The sequence below is a fragment of the Tamandua tetradactyla genome, chromosome 16, assembly GCF_023851605.1.
Source record: "Tamandua tetradactyla isolate mTamTet1 chromosome 16, mTamTet1.pri, whole genome shotgun sequence".
NCBI lineage: Eukaryota > Metazoa > Chordata > Mammalia > Pilosa > Myrmecophagidae > Tamandua > Tamandua tetradactyla.
The window spans coordinates 63,840,889-63,862,096 of NC_135342.1; the positions used below are offsets into that span (position 1 = coordinate 63,840,889).

A 21,208-nucleotide genomic window follows, 5' to 3' on the forward strand; every position below is an offset into this window, starting at 1 on the left:
CATTTAAACTAAACTGATTTTCAATATTCTTTGAAGAACAGAAATGAAAAATAATGGTTGATTAGCTAAGCTTTGTGCTCTAACCAAACTAATTAATTACAGTGATTGTAAATGGCAACAGCCCGTCTGACTGAGCAGCTTAACGGTTCTGAATACTTTTGCAATAATGATTTTTTTTTTAATGTAAAGACACTAAAACGATCCAGTCATGCAACGTTCAACCTATGCATTGTGCATTTCTTTGCCAATCTTGTAGCTAAGAGATCTTGTTCCAGCCAATCTTGGTGCGTGTCACTGGCAACTGTTCACTTGAGGCTTTAAAGTGGTGTCTGACATTGTCTGATAATTCTCACTGAGGGCAGCCTGGTTTTCATTTTCTGCAGCTTCTACGATCTTTATGAATTCCTTTGCTGTTTGTACCTCATTAGACACCGCTGGGGAATCTTGTATATCTTTCTGATTCACTAGCTGAACATTACCATCTTCATAGTAATGAACCTGAATTTCCAAGATGCCAACCACCTGAGTGGTTGAAGGAACAAACTTCTACTCTGACCAACGACTGTTCCAGAAGTTTTTTGCTTGGAACCGACGGCTTTCTATGCATGCAATAATGGTTTGCTATCCATCTACTTTTTTACCATGTGCAGTGCAGACTCCGTTTGGGTAATGTTCTTTTACACAAGCGCGCAGAGCAGTTTCTATGGAAGTTCTCCACGATTCAGTCGCATTTTCGACCTCACAGGGTCTTGGGTCAGTTGCTTCCTTTCTTAAGTGATCAAATTTGAAACAGATTGTGTTTTTTGGATCCAAAAACTTTCCATTTCCCAGGTTGCCATGTTTTGTAATCAATACCTGATCTTCATAACGTTCGATTTTTACTGGAGTAAACTGGTCCAAGATATACTGTGCAAATGCATAGGCTGCTCCTTCCCTGAGAAGATTATCATTATTAAGCAGTAACCGTACATGTTTAAACACCTCATTAAATTCTCCAGGAGGGGCATGAATGATGAATTTTGCTGCTATGTGCACCTTCTCCTCCTCAGACAACTGCTCCTCCAGATCCTACACATCCATTTTTAACCTGTTTGTCACAATGTTCCTGGTTACAGATGAGTTACAAGGCCTCTTGTATTACTTTCTACAATTGTGGTTGTCACTAATGCTGTTGGCCAAGTAGCACGCTGTTTTCCAGACACAGGCTGGGACTGTGTTTTTTGGCCCTGGTGGGGGGTGGGGGGGTGGGGAGGGACCACAGGATTAATTTTGGCAATTAAATTGGGAGTAGGATCCTTTTGAGGTTTGCTTTGTTTGGCAGGACCACAGCAGCCTTCAGTCTAGCAATAATATTTTCCCACTCCTGAGTCCTCAACCTGATGTCCCATGAATGATGAAGTTTTCCACTCTGATTAGTGGGAACACAAACTGTTCCTGGCCTGGTGTGAGCACCAAGGGCTAATTCCTCTGCTGTTTTTTGGGTATTTTGGGTAGCTCCTCACATGCACATGCTGACCAGGATTTGACTGAAGAATCAAGGGTGACCCACTGCAGATCCCCAGAACTTTCTGAAACTCCCTTCTCTTCAGTATGGGAGAATTCTGTAAATTCTAACCATCTGGCCTCCCTGGACTCACAGTTCTGTGTCCTTAATTCAGGGAGACAGCTGGGCTCCAGCTGGGTTCTCACTCCCAGTGCTGCAGTCTGGAAATTCTACACAACAAACCAGGGTGATTGTAGTACTCACCTATCCATTTCCTGCATCTCTCAAGGAGCACCGTAGTATGTTGCCTGATATCCAGTGGTTGTTATTTCACACATTTTATCTGGTTTTTAAATTATTGCGGGCAAAAGAGTCGAGTCCGTTTTATTCCATCTTGGCTGGGTGTAGAACTTGACTTATAAAATCTACTCTGAATTTAAAGATAATCCTAAAATTTTCTAAACAACTCTGCTAGTTTTCTGGTATTGTCTTGGATAATGAAAAGGGAGTCTTTACATCATGGCCAGCTAGTCAAAACACCTGTAGGTGGCAGATGTATGGCAGGGTCTCATTTCGTTCTTTTTCCATGTGAGTGTCCCGTTATTACAGCACCATTTGTTGAATTTTTTTTTTTTTTGCTTGTTTGGTATTTTGTTTGTTTGCTTGTTTATTTGTTTTTTTGGGGAAGTGCATGGGCTGGGAATCGAACTCGGGTCTCCTGCATGGCAGGCGAGAATTATACCACTGAACTACCCTCGCACCCTTGTTATATATATTAATTTTAAAAGGTTGATGCCAAGTGCCAAATGTATGCAACGGCAAATATTTATTGAGCACCTGTCATGTTCCAGGTGTGGTGTTCTACTGTTAAGGAAAGAGCAGTAAACAAACTTTAGGCCCCTGCGCTCAAGGAGCTGACACTCTAACTAATAATAGGAGATGGAGCATGTAAGCAAACTGACTTTTCCAAAAATAGCCACGGCAATATTTTCAGTTTCACCCACTCTGCATCAAAATGCAGAATCTAGTTCCTCTTCCCTTTAATATAGACAGGGCTCCATGCTGTGGGGAAGTCCAGGCTACACCAAGAAGACAATTGTAGGTATTATGGCTGATAGCTAAGGTCTCAGTCTACAGCCATTTATCAACCACCAGAAATTTGTGTGAATGAATGAATATTCAGATGACTCCAGGCCCCAGACTTCAGTTCTTGCAGCTGAGGCCCCAGACATCAAGGAGTAGAGACAAGCTGCTTCTACTGTGTTGTATCTGAAACCCTGACCCAAAGGATCTCTGCACATAATAAATGATTGCCTTATATCACTAAGTTTTAGGGTAAGACATGTAACCATAACTGGAACAGGCAATAGATAAATAATAATGTCAAATCTTGACAGGAAAAGGAAGACAGTACATCAAGGGCAAGTAAAAATACTGCAAAGTTCACTTAACATTAAGTTGCCTCTTTCTTTTTTCAGCATTCATTTGGTTACTATAACCTTTGGTTGTTTTTTAAATTATATATGTATCACTGGCAAAACCCTTATCAGTATTACTTAGTTAATTTTTGTGGTCTTGAGAATGAAATAGAATTATTCTAAGGCTACTGGATGAGATTGAGAAGCAAGAGAGAGAGGGGAAGGAATTCAAAGATGATATGAAAAATAAGGGTAAAAGCCTTGGTCTGCTTCTCTATAGATTTCATTCTTTTGGATGCCAGATGAGAAAGCAGGGTAGATTAAAATCAGTGAATGGAGAAGCACATAGCACAGGGTCCAGGAAAAGTTCCAAATATAGAGCTTCTGTTGTCCTCTCCCTTGGTGTGTACCAGCCTCGGTGTCCAGAGTTTTTATTGGGGCTCTGTCACATAAGCACGATTGATTGCCCACATTGCTGATCTGTTGCAAGCTCTTGGGAGGTCAACTGACACCTTATCTACCCAAAGCTCCCCACCCTCAATAACACTGTTGATCTTCCTGGTGTGGCCAGCCCTCATCCTGGATGACTTTGTTAAATCTAGTATGACTCAAGGTCTGCAGGAAAACAAAGACACACCTACCAGGCATGACATTCCAAGGGTTTAGAGATTGTTTCCCAGAAGCCCAGGACAAAGAGTCCAGACCTGTTTGAGCAAGGTTAAATGTGTTACCATAAAACTTCAGGGGAACATTCAGGAAAACCCTAACTGTACAATTGGGTTCAGGCACTCTTCCACAAAGGACCTGCAGGGGACCAACAGCTTCTCTATTCCCTTCCTCCAGGTGGATGAACCTCTCTGAAAGCATGCTCATTTTCAACCTACCTTTTTCTACTATTTTTATCGCTTAAACAACATATATGTTATATTATACAATAAAGAAGTTAAAAAAATAATAACATACAAATACAAACATTCTTAACATACAAACATTTCATACATGGTGTACAATCAATGACTCACAATCTCATCACATAGTTGTACATTCATCACCATGATCATTTTTAGAACATTTGCATCACTCCAGAAAAAGAAATAAAAAGAAAAAAGAAAAAATACATAGAAAAAACTCATACTACCATACCCCATACCCCTCCCTCTCATTGACCTCTAGTATTTCCATCTACCCAATTTAACTTTTGTTCCCCTATTTATTTTTATCCATATTTTAAAAATATTTTTATTATATATAAACAACGAACAGATAAACCAACATTCTTGACATGCAAACATTTTTGACATCATTACAATCAATGGGTCACAATATCATCACAAAGTTGTATATTCATCACCGTGATCATCTTTTTGAACATTTGCATCTCTCCAGCAACAGAAAGAAAAAGAAAAAACTCATACATGCCATACCCCTTACCACTCCCTTTCATTGACCACTAGTATTTCAATCTATTCATTTTATTTTAATCTCTGTTCCCCCTATTATTTATTTTTTTATCCATATGTTTTACTCATCTGTCCATACCATAGATATAAGGAGCATCAGACACAAGATTCTCACAATCACACAGTCACACTGTGAAAGCTATATCATACAATCATCTTCAAGAAACATGGCTACTCAAACACAGCTCTACATTTTCAGGTAATTCCCTCTAGCCTCTACATTACACCATAAACTAAAAATGTGATATATACACATAATGTGTAAGAATAACCTACAGGATAAACTCTCGACTGTTTGAAATCTCTCAGCCACTGACACTATTTTGTCTCATTTCTCTCTTCCCCCATTCAGTTGAGAAGATTTTCTCAATCCCTTGATGCTGAGTCCCAGCTCATTCTGGGATTTCTGTCCCACATTGCCAGGGAGGCTTACACCCCTGGGAGCAATGCCCCATGTAGAGAGGGGGAGGGCAGTGAGTTCACTTGTCGTGTTGGCTGAGAGAGGCCACATCTAAGCAACAGAAGAGGTTCCCTGGGGGTGACTCTTAGGCCTGATTTTAAGTAGGCTTAGCCTGTCCTTTGTGGGGATAAGTTTTATAGGAACAAACCCCATGATTGAGGGCTCGGCCTATTGATTTGTTTGTCCCCATTGCTTGCGTGAATATCAGGAATTCTCCAAATGGTGAAGCTAAATTTTCTCCTTTTCTTCCCATTCCCCCAAGGTGACTTTGCAAATATTTCTTTATTCATTGTTCAAATCACTCTGGGATTTATCCGGGCATCACATTAATCTGGACAAACCTACAAAATTTCATGCCCTGTCCATGTACTTATGGTGTTCAATTAAACTGTCCATATAAGTTAAATTCGGAAATGCACTAGTCAAAACATAAATTTTGTACCAAATAAACATTTCTTGCTTTAGTCTCACACAGAAGTTGAAATTTTAAAATATGAATGACCGTCTATTTTCAACACACTACAATATTGACATTCCTCTGTTCTTCCTCATGCAAAACCATTTTTTAATTTGTAAATTTAGTCACTATCATTGTACACTCTAGGCATTCCTAGATTATACCATCTGTCTTTATTGTCTATCTTTCCTTCTGCTTTCATATGTGCCCCCAGCCCTCCTCCCTCTATCATTCTCACATTCAGTTTCATTCAGTGTACTTACATTATTGTCTCAAACTATCTTATCCTAAGAATTTTCTGATGTCTTTTTCCTTGACAACACTTTTTGGTATCTGAAATGCTTTTTATTACTAGTAGTACTCTTAATTTGGGGGAAATAATGAAATGTTAGGATTTGACAAGGCAGTGTATTGCATATGTGGGTGTTTTGTTATATTGCCCCTATTTTTCAATGATTTGATATAGAGAATTAGGAGGAGGTCAAGTAGTACTCAGGGCAATACAGGTGGACTCTTACTTAGCTCCAATCACTATTCATCTCTTCTCTAGAATCCTTGGGCTTTAGGTATGTGCCAATCCATGTGTTGGCATCCAAAAGTACGAGTTTCACAAAGATGGGGCAGGGGGAGAGGGGGCACCTATAGTGTTCAACATGCTTTTATCCTCTCCATAGTGTGTGCTGTGTAAAAACATAAATGGACTAAGCTGAAATATCAGCCTAACTAGGTCATTAGTTACAAGTGACCTATGTTAACTTTGGAGAAGTCATATAATCTGTGGTAGCCCACAATTGCTGGAGATAACAGTATCCTTATCTTATATCAATATTCTATGGATTGACTGTATGAGACCAAAGGAAGAGACGTTTATTTTGTGCAAAATTTATATTTTTAGTAGTGCATTATTTAATTTAACTTGTATGGTCAATTTATTCAAATACCATAATTACATGGAATTTTGAATAGGGAGTTCTTGTTGGTTTGTACAGATTAGTGTGATGCCCTGATAAATCCCAGAGTAATTTGGGCCTAAGAGTCACCCTCAGAGAACCTCTTCTGTTCTTCGAATGTGGCCTCTCCTCTCTCTAAGCTAACTTGGCAGGGGAACTCAATGTCCTTCCCTCTATGTGGGACATGACATCATGGAATTGAGAAAGCTTTCTTGACCAATAGGGAGGAGAGAGAAATGAGAAAAAGTAAAGTTTCAGTGGCTGAGAGATTTCAAACAGAATCAAGAGGTTATCCTGGAGGTTGTTCTTATGCATTAGATATTTGTTCTTACGTAGTTTTTAATATAGTTTATGGTGTACTGGAGTGGCTAGAGGGAAGTACCTGAAACTGTTCAACTATATTCCAGTGCCTTGATTCTTGAAGATGATTGTATAACTGTGTAACTTTTATAATGTGACTGTGCGAATGTGAAAACCTTATAGCTGATGCTCTTTTTCCAGGGTATGGACAGATGAGTTAAAAAAAAAAAAAGGACAAAAATAAATGTACAATAGGGGGTGATAAGGGGTAAAAAAAAATTGGGTAGATTGCAATACTAGTCATCAATGAGAGGGAAGGGTACAGGGTATGGGCTATATGGGTTTTTAATGTTTCTTTCTTTTTCTGGAGTGATGCAAATGTTCTAAAAATGATCATGATGAATACACAACTACGTGAGGCTATTGTGAGCCATTGACTGAATATGGTGGACGAACGGCATGCTATGTGAAGATATCTCAATACAAATATTAAAACAAATACGCTATGGATTGGGTAGGCTAATGTAGATTAAGTAGTTTGCATAGGGTTGGTAATGTGGTTGCGTGCTTGAATTGGTAATTTTTTGCCATGGGGTATCGGGCAGCTGGAAAAAAAGAAAGAGGAAGATCTGTACGAATTGATATGGAGTTATTTCCAGTGGAAAAAATATATATATATAGTAGACCACCTTTTGTGGAAGAAGGGAAATGTAACATACACACTTATTTTTGCAAAAGGAAACACAAGATGGATAAATCAGTAACAAATGAAATTGATTATATGGGTTCAGGGACGGATAGGAGGCAATGGCATTTAGCTCTAAGTATAGTTTTGACTTCTAGAATTGTGCTGTTTCGGAGGTGAGGTAAAATTTTTAATTGAATATAAACAGAAACAAGTTTAAGTATATAACAAATGGGTAAGAGAACCACATAAAAAGGAAAACCCCTATTTAAGGAACTTTTGAAGATAAAACTTTGAGTATATGCTAACAATCTAAACAATCAAGAAATCTTGTACTTAGCAGGTTTTAGTAGTTATTGATACAATTTTGAAACTATTTTGTGTGAATTTAGGATTGAGCAAATGAGTCAGTGCATTGTTTGGAGCTGGTGTTCAAACAAAACAGCCCCTCTCTGAGTGCTGATTTGGAATTAGTTATTGGTATATAGTAGTTTCCTATTGTAACAAAGCATTACAAACTTAGTGGACCAAAACAAGGCAATTACCTCCCTCTGGAGGTTAGATCTAGTCTAAAATGGGTTTTATGGCACTAAAATCAAAGTGTCAGTAGAGCTGTGCTCCTTCTGGAGGCTCTAGGGGAGAATCCATCTTTAACCTTTTCCAGCTTCTAGAGACTACTGGCATTCCTTGGCTTACAGACACAATCACTCCAACCTTGCTGCCCTAGTCACATGCCCTCCAACCACGACCCTCATGCTTCCCACATACAAAGATAACCTCCCTACTCAATATTCTTAATCACATCTGCAAAATCCTTTTAGTCATTTAACATTCAAAGGTTCTAAGGATCAAGATTTGGACATCTGGGGTGAGGGTACAATATTCAGCCTAACACATGGCATGAACTCACTATTTTAAACAATTACAAAACTAATTTCCAACTCTGTCCACTGAAGGGAACTGGAAGCAATGACACTATAGGAGCAATGAATGCATTTAGTGCCATATAAAAACCATTTCCAAATAAAAGTAGGAAAAATGGCTACTACCAGAACAGAGGCAGAAAAAGTATAAGATAAGCCTAGAACATTTCAAGTGAGAAAGCTATAAAGTGCTTAAAAGCTGACTGGGATATGTCAGAAAGATACTGGAGCCAGCTTAACTTGACTCCCACCAGCCAAACCTGGGACAAAATGAGTATCAAAATAAATGACAGCAGTGTATTATACCACATTGAATAAAAAGGAATCCATGAATACATACTGATATTGAAAACTCAACCAACAATGATATAAAGCAGTAGAGAAATAAATTTAGAAAAGAATAAATTAGAAAATGTTTGATTCAGGCAAGAATCATCAATGGATGCTAAAACCACTGGGTGAAAGTTAGTTGGGGAAAGGATATTTCACAAAGGGGAAAATAAAAGTATCTTTTTAGTAGAGAAAACCAGCAAATATCACCTTTAACAAGTAAAGTTAGTATCTCCAATAATGGGGAAAGCTGAGGACATAACATCACTCCTGTAACATTTCTACCCAAAATACATAATGCACAATTCAAATCTAATTGTGAGGAACAATCTCAGTCTGTAAAACTGGCTGATATTCTTCCAAAATGTCAATTAAAAGGCAAAGGCTGAGAAACTGCTGCAGAATTGGGGGAATATTGGTATGCAGGAGAATACTGGGAGAGTTGGGCAAACTTTGAATACTGATTATATATTAGATAATAGTATTACATCAATGTTCAATTTCTAGAATTTGATAATTGAACTGTGGTTGTGCAAGAGAATGCCTTTTCTTGGGAGATACACACTTTGTGTGTACTGTGTGTGTGTAAAGAGAGAAAAAGCAAAATGAGAAAAATGTTAACAGTAGGTGAATCTTGGTGAAACGCAATACAATGGTTTACTATACTGAAATTTTCTGAGTGACTAAAACTTTTCAAAATATACTGAAAAAAGGTATCTGTTAGTTTTATTTTATACCTATTACACCTATTACATTTTCTCACAAAAAGATAAATCTAACTGTGAATATGTTAAATGTTAGCCTTCAAATTATCTAAGGAGCCAAAAAAATTTGGCCTATTTAGTAAAAAATACACAGAATCTTTTTTTTTTTTTTTGGAGAGGGATACACAGAATCTTGCAACCACATTTATTAGAAAAATATTATCATTTGGAAATTCCCCTCTTTAAATGTAAAAGAGAAGTCTGAGAACACTGTTCTTTCCGTTTTCAACAAATTCCACTCAGCAAGGCAGGAACCCTTGCTCTTTGGATGCGCACAGGCTAAAGGATGGCCTGGTACCCTCAAAAGCCAACATATGCATGGCATGAAGCAGCACCGTGCAAGTCAGTGTTCTTTTCCAACCAGATGGTTTTAGAGATCCGGGAAGTGAGATGCCACAACGCCTCAGCAGTGGCAGCGATCCAGTTCGCCCATGGGAGCTTCCATTTCACCTTTTCTTCACAAACTTCTTTCTGGAAGCATTGGGATTTAACCGTCTCCTCCCAGCCCCTAAGGTGCTGTCTCGGATGTGCAAGGTAGCCGACCGGCTGCAGATATCATTCTCGGCAAAGGGAGACACCCCGGCTATGTAGTCAGGGGCAAACACGTTGGTTTTCTGCCTGGCCTTTTTGGAGAGTCGCAGCTGAGGGAAGCGCTGGTCCTCGGTCAGGTGGGGGTTGATGGCATATTTGCCCCCTTTGGGAGTGGGAAGTGAGTACTGCAAAGAGGATGAGGAGAGGCCATTAGAAGAATGAGGATCTGCATTCAGACATGCCCAGATCCTGCTAAAGTAAAGCCTGCCTTATAGAACCTGACACAGTCACATGACTACAACGGTGTCTATGATTTAATGGGACAAGTACCTACTATGTGTTAAGCACATGCCATGCTTCTTCTACTTCCTGTTTCTCATCTTGACTCACAGATGAGAAAACGAAGATGCAGTGAGGTCAAATCACTTGCCTTTGAGTTGACTCGTGAACCTACTTTCCACTGTTTTCCAGAGAAAAGCAACTGACAAAAGAATTAACTTAAATACAAGGACTGGAGGGACTGTCAATCCATCCGTGTTCCCCAGCATCAACAACAGCCCAAAGGCTTTAGGGTACTTCTGAACATGTTCCCACCCTCAGGGTCCCAGATTTCCCTGGAGAATTCCCTTGATGGGAAACATTCAACCCAACCATGTCTCTCCGTCACACCTTGCCGTCTCAATTAGGTAATTTTCAGCACAGAACCTCTCACTGATGTGCTTCAAACTTCTTTGTCCAATGTTCCCCAAACTTTCAGTCCTACTTTCACCGTCATATCCACATGCCCTCTGTATTATTATTTATTTATTTAACCTGTTCCTTTAATTCAACACATTTATAAATGAGTGCAGGTCAAATTTCCTTCCAAATACACGATAACAAATGAATTATTAAATACAAAGTTTACGTTCCATCAAAATCATTCTGTTCTGGGAAAATGAAGGAGTAGGGAGGGAGCTGTAGAACCTACTCTTCTCATAAAAGTCGCAAGTAGACAGGCAGAAACTGTTTGAAGAAACTGTTCTGGGGTACTTGAGACCAGGGGAGTTTTGTACAATATTCAGGGAAGTGGAGGATGAAGAGAATGAGAAACTGTGGTCAGGAAATGTGAGTAATTCCATCTGTGGCTCCTGTGCCCATTCCTCATCTTCAAGGAAAGCACAGGAAGTGGTCTTATCCCCGCCTGGGGGGCAGCTATGGACTGGGATGGCCACAGGAGACCTGCACCCCAAGTAGACACAGTCCAGTACCGAGTCAGATACTGGCTGGCGAATTTATAATATGGATCCCACTGTTCCAGCCCATCCCGGTCAGATGCCGCTAAGTGCCATGGTTTTGACCACGTCAGAGGCAGAACTGGCAAAGGGCCGTAACCGCCACCTGTGGAGGGCCGAGGGGAACAGGTTACTAGAGTGCCATCTGCTGGGCAAGCCGAAGTGCAGCCGAAGTGTGGCATGGAAGGAAAAAAAGCTGTATGGAGTCTTCCCTGACCAGGGCCTACAGGATCTGGTCTGCGCCCCCTGCATAGGTAACCTGGCCCTGTTCTGGCCTGTCAATATTGACAAACCAAGTGTCAAAGTGCCTTAACAAAAACCCAATCAAAAACAAAATCCTAGACAAGAAAGAAACTGACCTTTGGAATAAACCCAACCAGATTATCAGATGCCCAGACATAAGGAAAAAAAAGTCACAAGCCATACTAAGACTCAGGAAGATATGGACCACTCAAAGGAACAAATTAAAAAGTTGGAGGGGGGATACTCTGATTTCTCTTCAGATTGTATAAATCTTTCACTTTTTACTAAAGATTTCCGTGGAAAGAAACAAGCATGAGTTCTTAACCAATTTTTTGAGGCTCTGTCTTTACAGAGCTTATTAAGGTGTATTGTAATAAAAGATTTTGAAAGTGAAAAAAAAAGTTGGAGGGGATACAAAATTTGGAAACACTAATCAAAATGCTCAACCAAATCTAAACCAATACAAGGAGATGGACAGAGAGATAAAGGATATTAAGAAGACATTACATGAGCATAAAGAAGAATTTGAAAGCATACAAAGAGACATAAATTATGGGGATGAAAGACACAAAAGAGGAAGTTAAAAATACACTAGAGAAATATAACAGAAGATCTGTACAGTCAGAAGAAAGAACGAATGAACTAGAAAGTAAGACAATCAAACTCTTACAGACAGAAGAAAAGATAAAGAATGGAAAGAGTTGAGCAGAGTTTCAGGTTGGATGTTCTACATCCAGATGTAGAACAAAGCACACAAACATATGCATCTTGGGTGTCTCAGAAGGAGAAGAAGGGAAAAGATGCAGAAAGAATATTCGAGGAAATAATGGCCAAAAATTTCCCAACTCTTTCAAGCACACATATCCAATAAACGCAACATATTTTGGAACCAGAGCTCCTTAGTGAGACAGCTGATTCCAGGGTTGGGGCAGAGCACTTATAAGAGCCTAGGACATCCTGCTGTGCCAGAAAATGAGTGTTCAGAGAACAGTGGGGACCTGTCAAAAGGACACAGCAGTCAACTTGAAGGGACTTACACGACCAAGCACAGAACAACTTGAGCATCAAAACAAATAATGTTGGTAACAGATTATGGCCTACAGACTAAAATAAGTTTCCTCCTATAAATAAAGGAGTATTAAGGGAAAGCTTGCCTCTTTATAATAGAATGCCTAATAGTAAATATAGAAAGGATGATAGATGTACAAAACCACCATTTGGCAACCATGATTGTAATAACTGATTCAGGCAACTTTAGTACATTTAAAAGTGTGATGAAAAATAGAACATTTACAGTGTCAAATCATCTTTCCACAAGTTATTTATTAATTATAAATAGTACTACATGGTGGATAAATCTGGCAGAAAGCACATTAACCAGTCAAAATTTGTATTGCAAGAAAAAAAATCAACAGTAACTTGGAAAATTAATCATTACTTATCCTCTGATATGATGCACTGATAAGAACACATCACTTCTGGGGCATTCCTGCCAAAAATGCATAGGCTGCACCTAACCATGTAAACCCAAACTGAGAGACAGTCTATAATATAGCTGGTTTCAGAAATCTCAGGGTTATCAATGCCAAAAACCTGAGAAACTATGCCAGTTTAAAGGAGCCATGACAAGAAAACGCAATGGGTACTAACAGATTAGATCTTGGACCAAACAAATGAATAAACAAACAAAAACCAACTAACCAACCAACCAAATTAAAAAAACCCTTCTTTTTGCTATGAAGGAAATTTGTAGGAATAACTGGCAAAGTTTGAATAAGGCCATTAGTTAACAGCTTTGTAGTAACGTTAACTTCTTGATTTGATAACTGTACTGTGGTTATGTAAGACGAAGTCCTTGTTTTAGAAAACATACACTAAGAAGCATTTAGGGGTAAAGGCCGTTGTTTGTGCAATGTACTTTCAAATGGTTCTGGAAAATACATGCATAGAGAGGGGAATGAAAAGCAAATGGGCTAAAGGGATTACACTGGGGAAACTGGATGAAAGCTAAATGTGAATTCTTGGTAATATTTTTACAAATTTAAAATTATTTCAAAACAAAAAGTTAAAAAAATTCCCTCTTGTGTATTAGAGGTGAGCACAACACCCTCAAGGAGCCAGTGCCAAAGCTGGCAATGCTTTGGCACGCACTTGTCTCTGAAGTGTGCTCTCCTCTCTCTCTTCCTTAGAACGTGTGAGTGCAGATCAGTCCTCTCCTTGGGCTACTGAGCATTTACCCACTCTTGCCTTCTGGTTCATGGAGCTTCTAGAGCCCTGCCCCTCCTTCAAACCCATGCACAAATATAACCTCTACCACATTCCCAAAGATTCCCCTTTGTGAGCCTCCACACATTTGACCCTTATCATTTACTGCCTTAAATTACTGGCTATTTCTTCTTACACTGTAAATCTTCAAGAAACTCCCACGGAAGCTGCATCCTGTGCTTTCCTCATCCTTCCTGATGCCTAGATTAACTCTCGTTTCCTTGTAGGAATGCCTAGGTCTTCTTTGTCCTCTTGGTTCATTTCAATTCTGGCATTCAGGGGTCTTGCTTTCCTGACCTCGGGTCTTGTTGTTGGGGAAGGGGAGACACGCTACTCACCCGGAGGCCTCGTGGATTCAGCACCTTAGGGTTGCGGGAAAAATGCATATGCAGGGTACCGTCATCACTGACTGTCACAGACACTTTCTTCAGGGTCTTGTTCCCACAATGTGAACAGAACACTCGGTTCATGTCAGATGTTGTCCTAGGAGACACAAAAGGGGATGCTCCACGCTGGAGCCCCAGGCAGCCCACCCCATCCTAGAGCACAGGTGAGGGCCAGAAGAGGAGGAAACAAGAAAAGGAGGAATGGCTGAACTGCAATGCACATGCAATACTGTTAAGAGGTAGGCTTTGAGGAGTGGCTGCTTCCTCACTAACTGTTACAGGCAGAAATGCAAGGACTATGGTATGTAGGGTAAAAAAAAAAAAAACCCAAAGGTCTGGCAGTGAATCAGATAAGTCTGAAGGGAAGAAGTTTCCCCAGGTGACTTGGCCCTCAGTAGAGCATCTCCTTGTTGCTTCAGAAATGTTGCACGCAGCCCTCCACAACAAGGGGTTCCACTAGATGATCGATGTGATGGCTACTAATCTAAACTATGTCCACCCCAGGATAAATTCCCAGGGTCACACTTCAACAGCCAGACTGCATTGTAACTGGTGCTCTTCCACTCTAACCAGAGCATCTCTAGCACTCTGAGGCTCCCACAAAACACGAGCCCCTACCACAAGAAGAAACAATCTGAGAGTCAGAAAAGTAATGGAGAGAAGGCAGTGATCAATCATTTAACAGTTCACCTGAACTGAGCACCTCCTATGACACCACACTAACTCCATTTTATGATTATTTCCCTGGTTCTTCACAATGACCTTTTAAATTGTACACAAGATGCTGAAGCACAGAGATGTTAAGCAACTTTTGCAAAGTCACAAAGCTAGTATGAGACAGAATCTGAACCCACAGTCTAATATCTTTTTAAAATAGAAAATTTCAAATATACTAAAGTAGACCAAAGAGCACAATGAACCTCTATGCTATGCACCCATCATCCAGCTTCAACAACTATCATTTCATGGCCAATCTTGTTTTATCTCTAGTCCCAACCACTCCCCTACTTGTCTATTATTTCAAAGCAAATCCCAGACATCATTCTATACAGTATGTATCTTTAAATGACAAGGGCTCTCTGTTCCAGAACTCATACTGTTAACCCAATACCACTGAGATAAGGGCTGAAAGTGTCCCCTGATTTGTCAGGCGAGAGGTCAATGGCAACTTCTAACTTGACAAAGGGACAAAACCTAACTTGAAAAGGAACGAGAAGCTGAAGGAAGCACACGTATACAATGAAGTGCATAAATGTGTACAGAAAAAGTTTATAGAAGGGAGAGGGAGAAAAGAGAGTAGGGTTCTGGGTCCAGATTATCGCCAACATACTTGAAACACCCGTGGCAGCGCAAGATGTGGCTCCGGGCCTCCCGGATCAGCATGCCGTTCACCGCCAGCACACGCAGGCCCATCTGCAGCAGAACGTTCTAAATCCAACAAAATCGGAGCACAACTGAACTCAGAGCAAAACGAACTTTTATTACTAATTTTATATTCACAGTTAAAGGAATGCCACAAACCCTAGTTCAGCTCGTAATGGTCTTTCTGCTAAGGAAAAATAAGCTTTAGGATGTCTTTCAAGAGACGTCAAGAGACGTCAAGATAATTTTGCCAAGGCCCTGTTAGCAATTTTTCTTAACAGAGACATTTATTTTCTCAGAAGTATACATTAGTTTCTGGGCTAGAAACCTTCTCTACCTTCTCTGAGTACCTAATAAGCTTAAATTATTCACACTGCAACAAAACCACCAACAATCATGAATATTAAACATTAAAAGTTTAATATAGTATGTAAATTTTGTTAGTACCTGACACAATTTTCAAGCCTCTAAGCAACACAAAAAATTACCAAAGAGCACAAGCAAACTTTCTAAAACCAGGGAAAAAATACTATATAACATCTTTGTGCACACCTGCGAACTCGTGAGGGACCACTGCTATAATGCAAAGCTCAGGGCTGGTCTGTGCCCATCCCACCCACCTGCATGGCGAAGTCTGTGGTCACACAGCCGACCCGCACGTCAGTTGGGACATCGCACTGCTCCAACTGCTGCTGGATCTGCTTAATGTTGCTGGGGGTTATCCAGCCCCCCTCATCATCATCACTCTCTTTTTCATTCCTGTCTTCAAGTCCATCCTCTTCCTCCTCACTTGAATCACCCTTACCTTTATGAATCTGAAACATTAAGAATTCATGAAACTCCCAGCTTGTAGAAGTGACTCTGCTGTCACCAGAAGAGTAGAAATTAGGGCCTTACCAGTAGTTCCTGTAACTCATGGTCAATATTAGGCAAAGGGTTTCTCCAGAACACAAAAGAAGTGAATTCTGGGTTTTCGGGCTCACTAGCTGGATGTCCATGATTTACTGTTTCTTGTGGCGCTTTAGGCTGAGATTAATAGAAATAATAACTTAAAAATCTGAACACTGAGAAAGTTAAAGAGGAATTCATATATGACGTATAAGTCTTAGCTCAAGTAAATTTGGTTCACTGTTAACAATTTGTGGAGGTGTGACATACAGCTAAAAAGGAGTACGAAGAACATGGTTTGCATAGAGAATTACCTTGGAAGGCAGATGGAAACCAGTAATGTGTAGAGGAGTTTCTGGGTGCTGAACTGATGAACTTACTTTAACCTAACAAAACCCCAAAAAACAAAAACATGAACAATGACAAAAAAGTAACAACTCTGAGCAAGAAAATACAGCTTGAAAACTCTACACACAATGGTAATTAACAAACAAACAACTATTTTTCCCCTGATCACTTTAAAAATTGGAAAAGATAATTAAACAAATACAAAGAAAATAACATTCAATGATCCCACACTACTGGACAACTGCTTTCAGAGATTTTCTTTTCACCATTATTCACAAAGCTATAATATATGTCATTCTTTGTAAAACTTGGAAGCATTGATTATATCCTTAAGATAAATACCCAAAAGTGGAATTGGGGTTAAAGGATATGCTGCTTTAAAGCTTTTGATACCAATATCTAACTTGTGCCAAAAAAGGCTGTAGAAAAGGACAATTTTTAGGAATCAATGGATAGTTGGATGCAAAATGGAAAAAAAAAAACAAAAACAGCTATCAGTTACACTGTGCTCATGAAGTCACAAAGTCAGAGTTTACATAAAAATACTGCCCTCAACAAACATTCTGATAACATGCAGAAGTCTGTATTTTATGTATCTCTTCTAGACTCACTGGATTAGAAGATTCTAAGCCTGGTTGAAAACAAGTGAGGGCAGTTCCAACTTGTACAGGAATTAAATCCACCATAGTTTGGATGACTTTAGGCAGACATCAAGTAATTCTTTGTTAATACAGTTTGAGGCTTATTATTTACACCATTTGACACAGATTATTTATTACGTTAATTATTTAGCTCTCCAAACGCTCTGGCCTAGAAAACAAAGCCAATGGACAAATTCGCAGTTTCTTCAACCTCACTAAAAGGCATAACAGAGACCTAGAGTTTGAAGGTAGCAAGGGTTAAAAAAAATTAGCAAGCATTTAGTGTTTACTTTGTTCTTACTTCTAGGAAGAACTCATTCTATATTAAAAGAAAAAAAATAGTGGGAATAGAGGCCATTTTTATTCTCTGCATTTTTCAAATTTAAACCATCCTTCCTGAGACCTACATATCAAAAGAGATTGCAACCCATTTGCCAGTTGCAGTGTATGAACTTTACCTGGATGCTGATCTAAACAAACTTTAAAAGTTTATGAAATAATTGGGAAATGTGGATACTGACTGTGTATTGATGATATTAAGGAATTACTACTCATTTTGTTAGGTGTAAGAAAGATTTTTTTTTAAGAGTTCTTATCTTTAGAGATATATCCATAAACATTTATTGGTGAAATAATGTCTGAGTTCAAAATACTCAGGGTTGAGGGTAGGTATAGATGAAAAAAGATGAAGTGGTACTGTGGAAGCTGGATGATGGCACTAAGTTCATTATACCTTTCTTTCTATTTTTGTATATCTGAAATTTTCCATGATAAATGCTAAAACAAACAAATAAAACAAACCCTCCTAATTTACCTTTTCTGGTTCTTGTTTTAGGTGAGATACCCCCACAAACTCTGCTTCCAACTGGTAAGTGAGCGCCAGAACTTGAATATCTGTGGCAGAGAGGCTGGGATAGTCTCCAGTTTTCTTTGAAAACTCAGTCACTGTAAATAAGAGATTCCAAATTTCAGTTTGAGGCAAAAAGCCGTATGGCCTTGAATAACCACAATGAAAGTATCAAAAGTACTTAGAAAGGAAAAACACATTATGAAAAACCTCAAACACTTTCATCGACTTCCTTATTTTTTCTATTCATAGTTGAGAATTTTGTATCTTCCACTACCAAGATTCATGCCTGTTAAGTTTACTCTGAAATCCTTATCAAGTGCGGATGAGGGAACAGAACAAAGTTAAAGAAAGTCATTGATAGTTAGCATAATGTTTGCAAATGATGAGAATTCCTTTTCTGGGCCTTGGTATTATGCTAGAATAGAATCTGACTTCTCTTCTAGCTCTAAACTCCTTTGAATCTAAATATAAAATCATGATGAATAGAATGGATAATCAGGTTCCAAAAGGGAATGGAAAATTAATTCAACTAATAACTGTTGGAAGTCTATGGTAAAACAAACAAAAATTACTGAGCTGCTTTTTAATAAGTAATGGACTATTTTTATTAAAAAAAAAAAAAAAGCATGTCTGTGCTTACCTCATGCCAGCTATTATTATTGCTATTCTCCTGAGAAATGAACAGTAAACACTTTCAACAAAATTTTGACACATTAAAGAAAGATGTCTTTTGCTACATGGGCACAAGGAACCAGTGAGTATTCTATCATATATTTTCTAAAAAGCAGATAATGATATCACCCCAAATTTATGTACTAGGAACTGTGTTAAAAAAGTTTCTGGGTTAAAATTAATCCTTTAGCCAAAAATTATTAGAACTTGTTTAGAAAAGTTGGGCAACTTGTCAGAGATGGCATAACTACTAAATTGGTAGAAAAAGCCACAGGACTGACAAGTTAATCGAGGAGGTATCAACATTTCCACTATCACCCTCTAACCACAAAACACTACAATCACTGAGGACCTTTCCTGGGGCTGATCCCATAAATCAAAGAATACTTGTGTAGTATTCTTTCAAGCCTATGTAAAGCCTTTTGAAAAGCTACCTCTTTTTCTGGCTTGAAGCTGGCCTACTTCTACGGGGATGACTAGTGCAAAAGAAAAGGGAGAGCAGAAGACATCTGGGTCCTTCTAATTTGAATTCCAACAACTTTATGAAGTCCTTACAAAGCGCTAGATACAATGCCAAGCGACAGGTTCCTTACTGAAGACTTACGACAACCTGAGGTAGGTACTAGTACTATTCCCATTTTACGGATAGGGAAACCAAGGCCTTAGAGAGCACAGAGCTTTTTACTGGCAAGGCCTGGCCTTGAGCGCAGACCTGGCTGACTCCAGTCATCGTAAACCTCTCTCTCACCACGATCGATCCTAGAAAGTGCTGTTTTTACATCACCGGCTGAGAAAGTAAGCCAGTCTCTAACTCACCCCAAGCTGGTCCCGTCTGCGTGCTGAGCCCCAGCTTCCCTGTCAACGCTGTGTCAGAGACACTCACCCAGCCGCACGTACTCCGGGAAGGGCTCCTTGAAATGCAACTCATAGGGCAGGACCGCGAGCCGCCTGCGCGTGGCCTTGTCCCGAATCTCGCTAACCACCTCCCGGACGGTGTAGATGTTTTTCCCAAAGTCCTGCGGAGAGACCGGCCCAGCTCAGACACGCCCGCACACATGCAAAGCGCTGTGTGCTTGAAGCGCTCGCTCAGGGGCCGCCAACCCAGGTCCCCGCTCCGGCAGCCCAGGCCCCGCTCCGCTCGGCCAGAGCTCTTAGTACCTGCAGGGCCGCGTCTCGCAGGAACGCCCCAGCGTCCGCCACAACGTGCTCCACCGGAGCCATCTTGGCCGAATGAGCACGAAGCGCGCTTGCGCAGGGCACTGGAGCCCGCCCCTGCGCCCTAGCAGGGCGGGGGGGACAGCGGCCTGGACTCAGAGGCGCCCCCTAGCGTCTGCAGCCGCATCTCCCGCGTCAGGGCTACCCGCACGCATGCGCGCAAGCCCGTCGGGGGGGGAAAGGGAGGGGTGACAGGGGACACCCTAGGAAATCTGCCTTAGCATCCTCTACTTAGCGTCGTCTTTACTTTGGAATGTAAAACCCGTATTTTTGTTCGTTGTTTAAAGTCAATCAATATAGGGGTGCACGGGTAGTTTAGTGGTAGAATGTTCGCCTGCCATGAGGAAGACCCAATTCAATTCCCAGCCCATGCACCCCCCCCGCCCCAAAAAAGTCAATCAATACAGGTAACGTAATTTAATTATCGAGTAGGGTACTATTCCACAGAAAAGACATAGATGCTTATGTTATGTTAACTAGGGCAAGTTAACATAACCTCACCCCACTTCCCTAAACAAGGCACATAATTTGCTAGCAAGGAAATTCCCTGCTAAATTGACCTGAATGATTATCATATGACTTCTAAACTCCTTTTCAAATACGTGATGTCGTAATTATGAGATCTGGCCTATTACAAATTCATGCTGGTGAACTTTGAATGAATGTCAAGTTGACTTTTCAGTCATCATCTTCAGCCATGCTGAGTTATTCCAAATCTTCTTCCTTAAATTTTCACTCCAATCTCATCACTCAACTATAATTTGTCTTACCTCCAAAAATCTTTCAATGCTCCGATGGTCCCCTTCAGCAGTTAACCCCAATCCTTCCTTCCCCAAACATCAGCCTCAACCTCTTTTAGTGCTCAGTCTCTTTAACCTCTAGAATTCAACCAATGGTTCCTGCCCTCCTGCCTAGCCTGAAATAATACTACTGAGGGCTGTCTCTAATTTATCATCTCTCTCTCTTTTTTTTTTTTTTCGGTTTTCTTATCTCAGCCCTCTCAGTTTCTTTGAAGAATTTGACATTATTGACTAACTCCTCTCTCTGGACTGTCTCTCCTTATCTGACCTTGGTGAGTACTTCCCAATGCTGGTCCCCCGCCTCTCTGATGGTTTCTCACTCTCTTTCACTGGGCTCTCTTCTTCCTACCTTAGAAACATAGGCACCCCCCAGAATTCTCTCAGCCGCTTTGTCTCATTTCACTCCAACAATCTTATTTAGCCACGAGGCTTTAGTGAACACTTAGTAAGACTGCCTCCCAAATCTAAAGGTCCAACCTCCCGTCTTGTTCCCCAGGCTGGCC

General features: G+C 40.1%; 1 protein-coding gene, 1 non-coding gene and 1 pseudogene across 2 annotated transcripts; 1 reads left to right on the forward strand and 2 right to left on the reverse strand.

Moving 5' to 3' along the window:
* Positions 1-222: 222 nt before the first annotated feature.
* LOC143658459 (F-actin-capping protein subunit alpha-2-like) lies at positions 223-3,479 on the reverse strand (annotated as a pseudogene).
* Positions 3,480-6,047: 2,568 nt separating this feature from the next.
* NOB1 (NIN1 (RPN12) binding protein 1 homolog) lies at positions 6,048-19,962 on the reverse strand. The gene is made up of 9 exons (XM_077132876.1): positions 19,849-19,962; positions 19,574-19,706; positions 17,983-18,113; positions 16,494-16,565; positions 16,189-16,317; positions 15,912-16,106; positions 15,260-15,357; positions 13,882-14,026; positions 6,048-9,946 (listed from the first exon to the last, which is right to left on the reverse strand). Exons 1-9 carry the CDS (start codon positions 19,909-19,911, stop codon positions 9,677-9,679), a joined length of 1,236 nt encoding a protein of 411 aa, XP_076988991.1. The 5' UTR covers positions 19,912-19,962; the 3' UTR covers positions 6,048-9,676.
* LOC143660490 (U5 spliceosomal RNA) lies at positions 11,519-11,634 on the forward strand. Its single transcript, XR_013164087.1, has one exon. It is a non-coding gene; the product is annotated as a U5 spliceosomal RNA (small nuclear RNA).
* Positions 19,963-21,208: the final 1,246 nt, after the last annotated feature.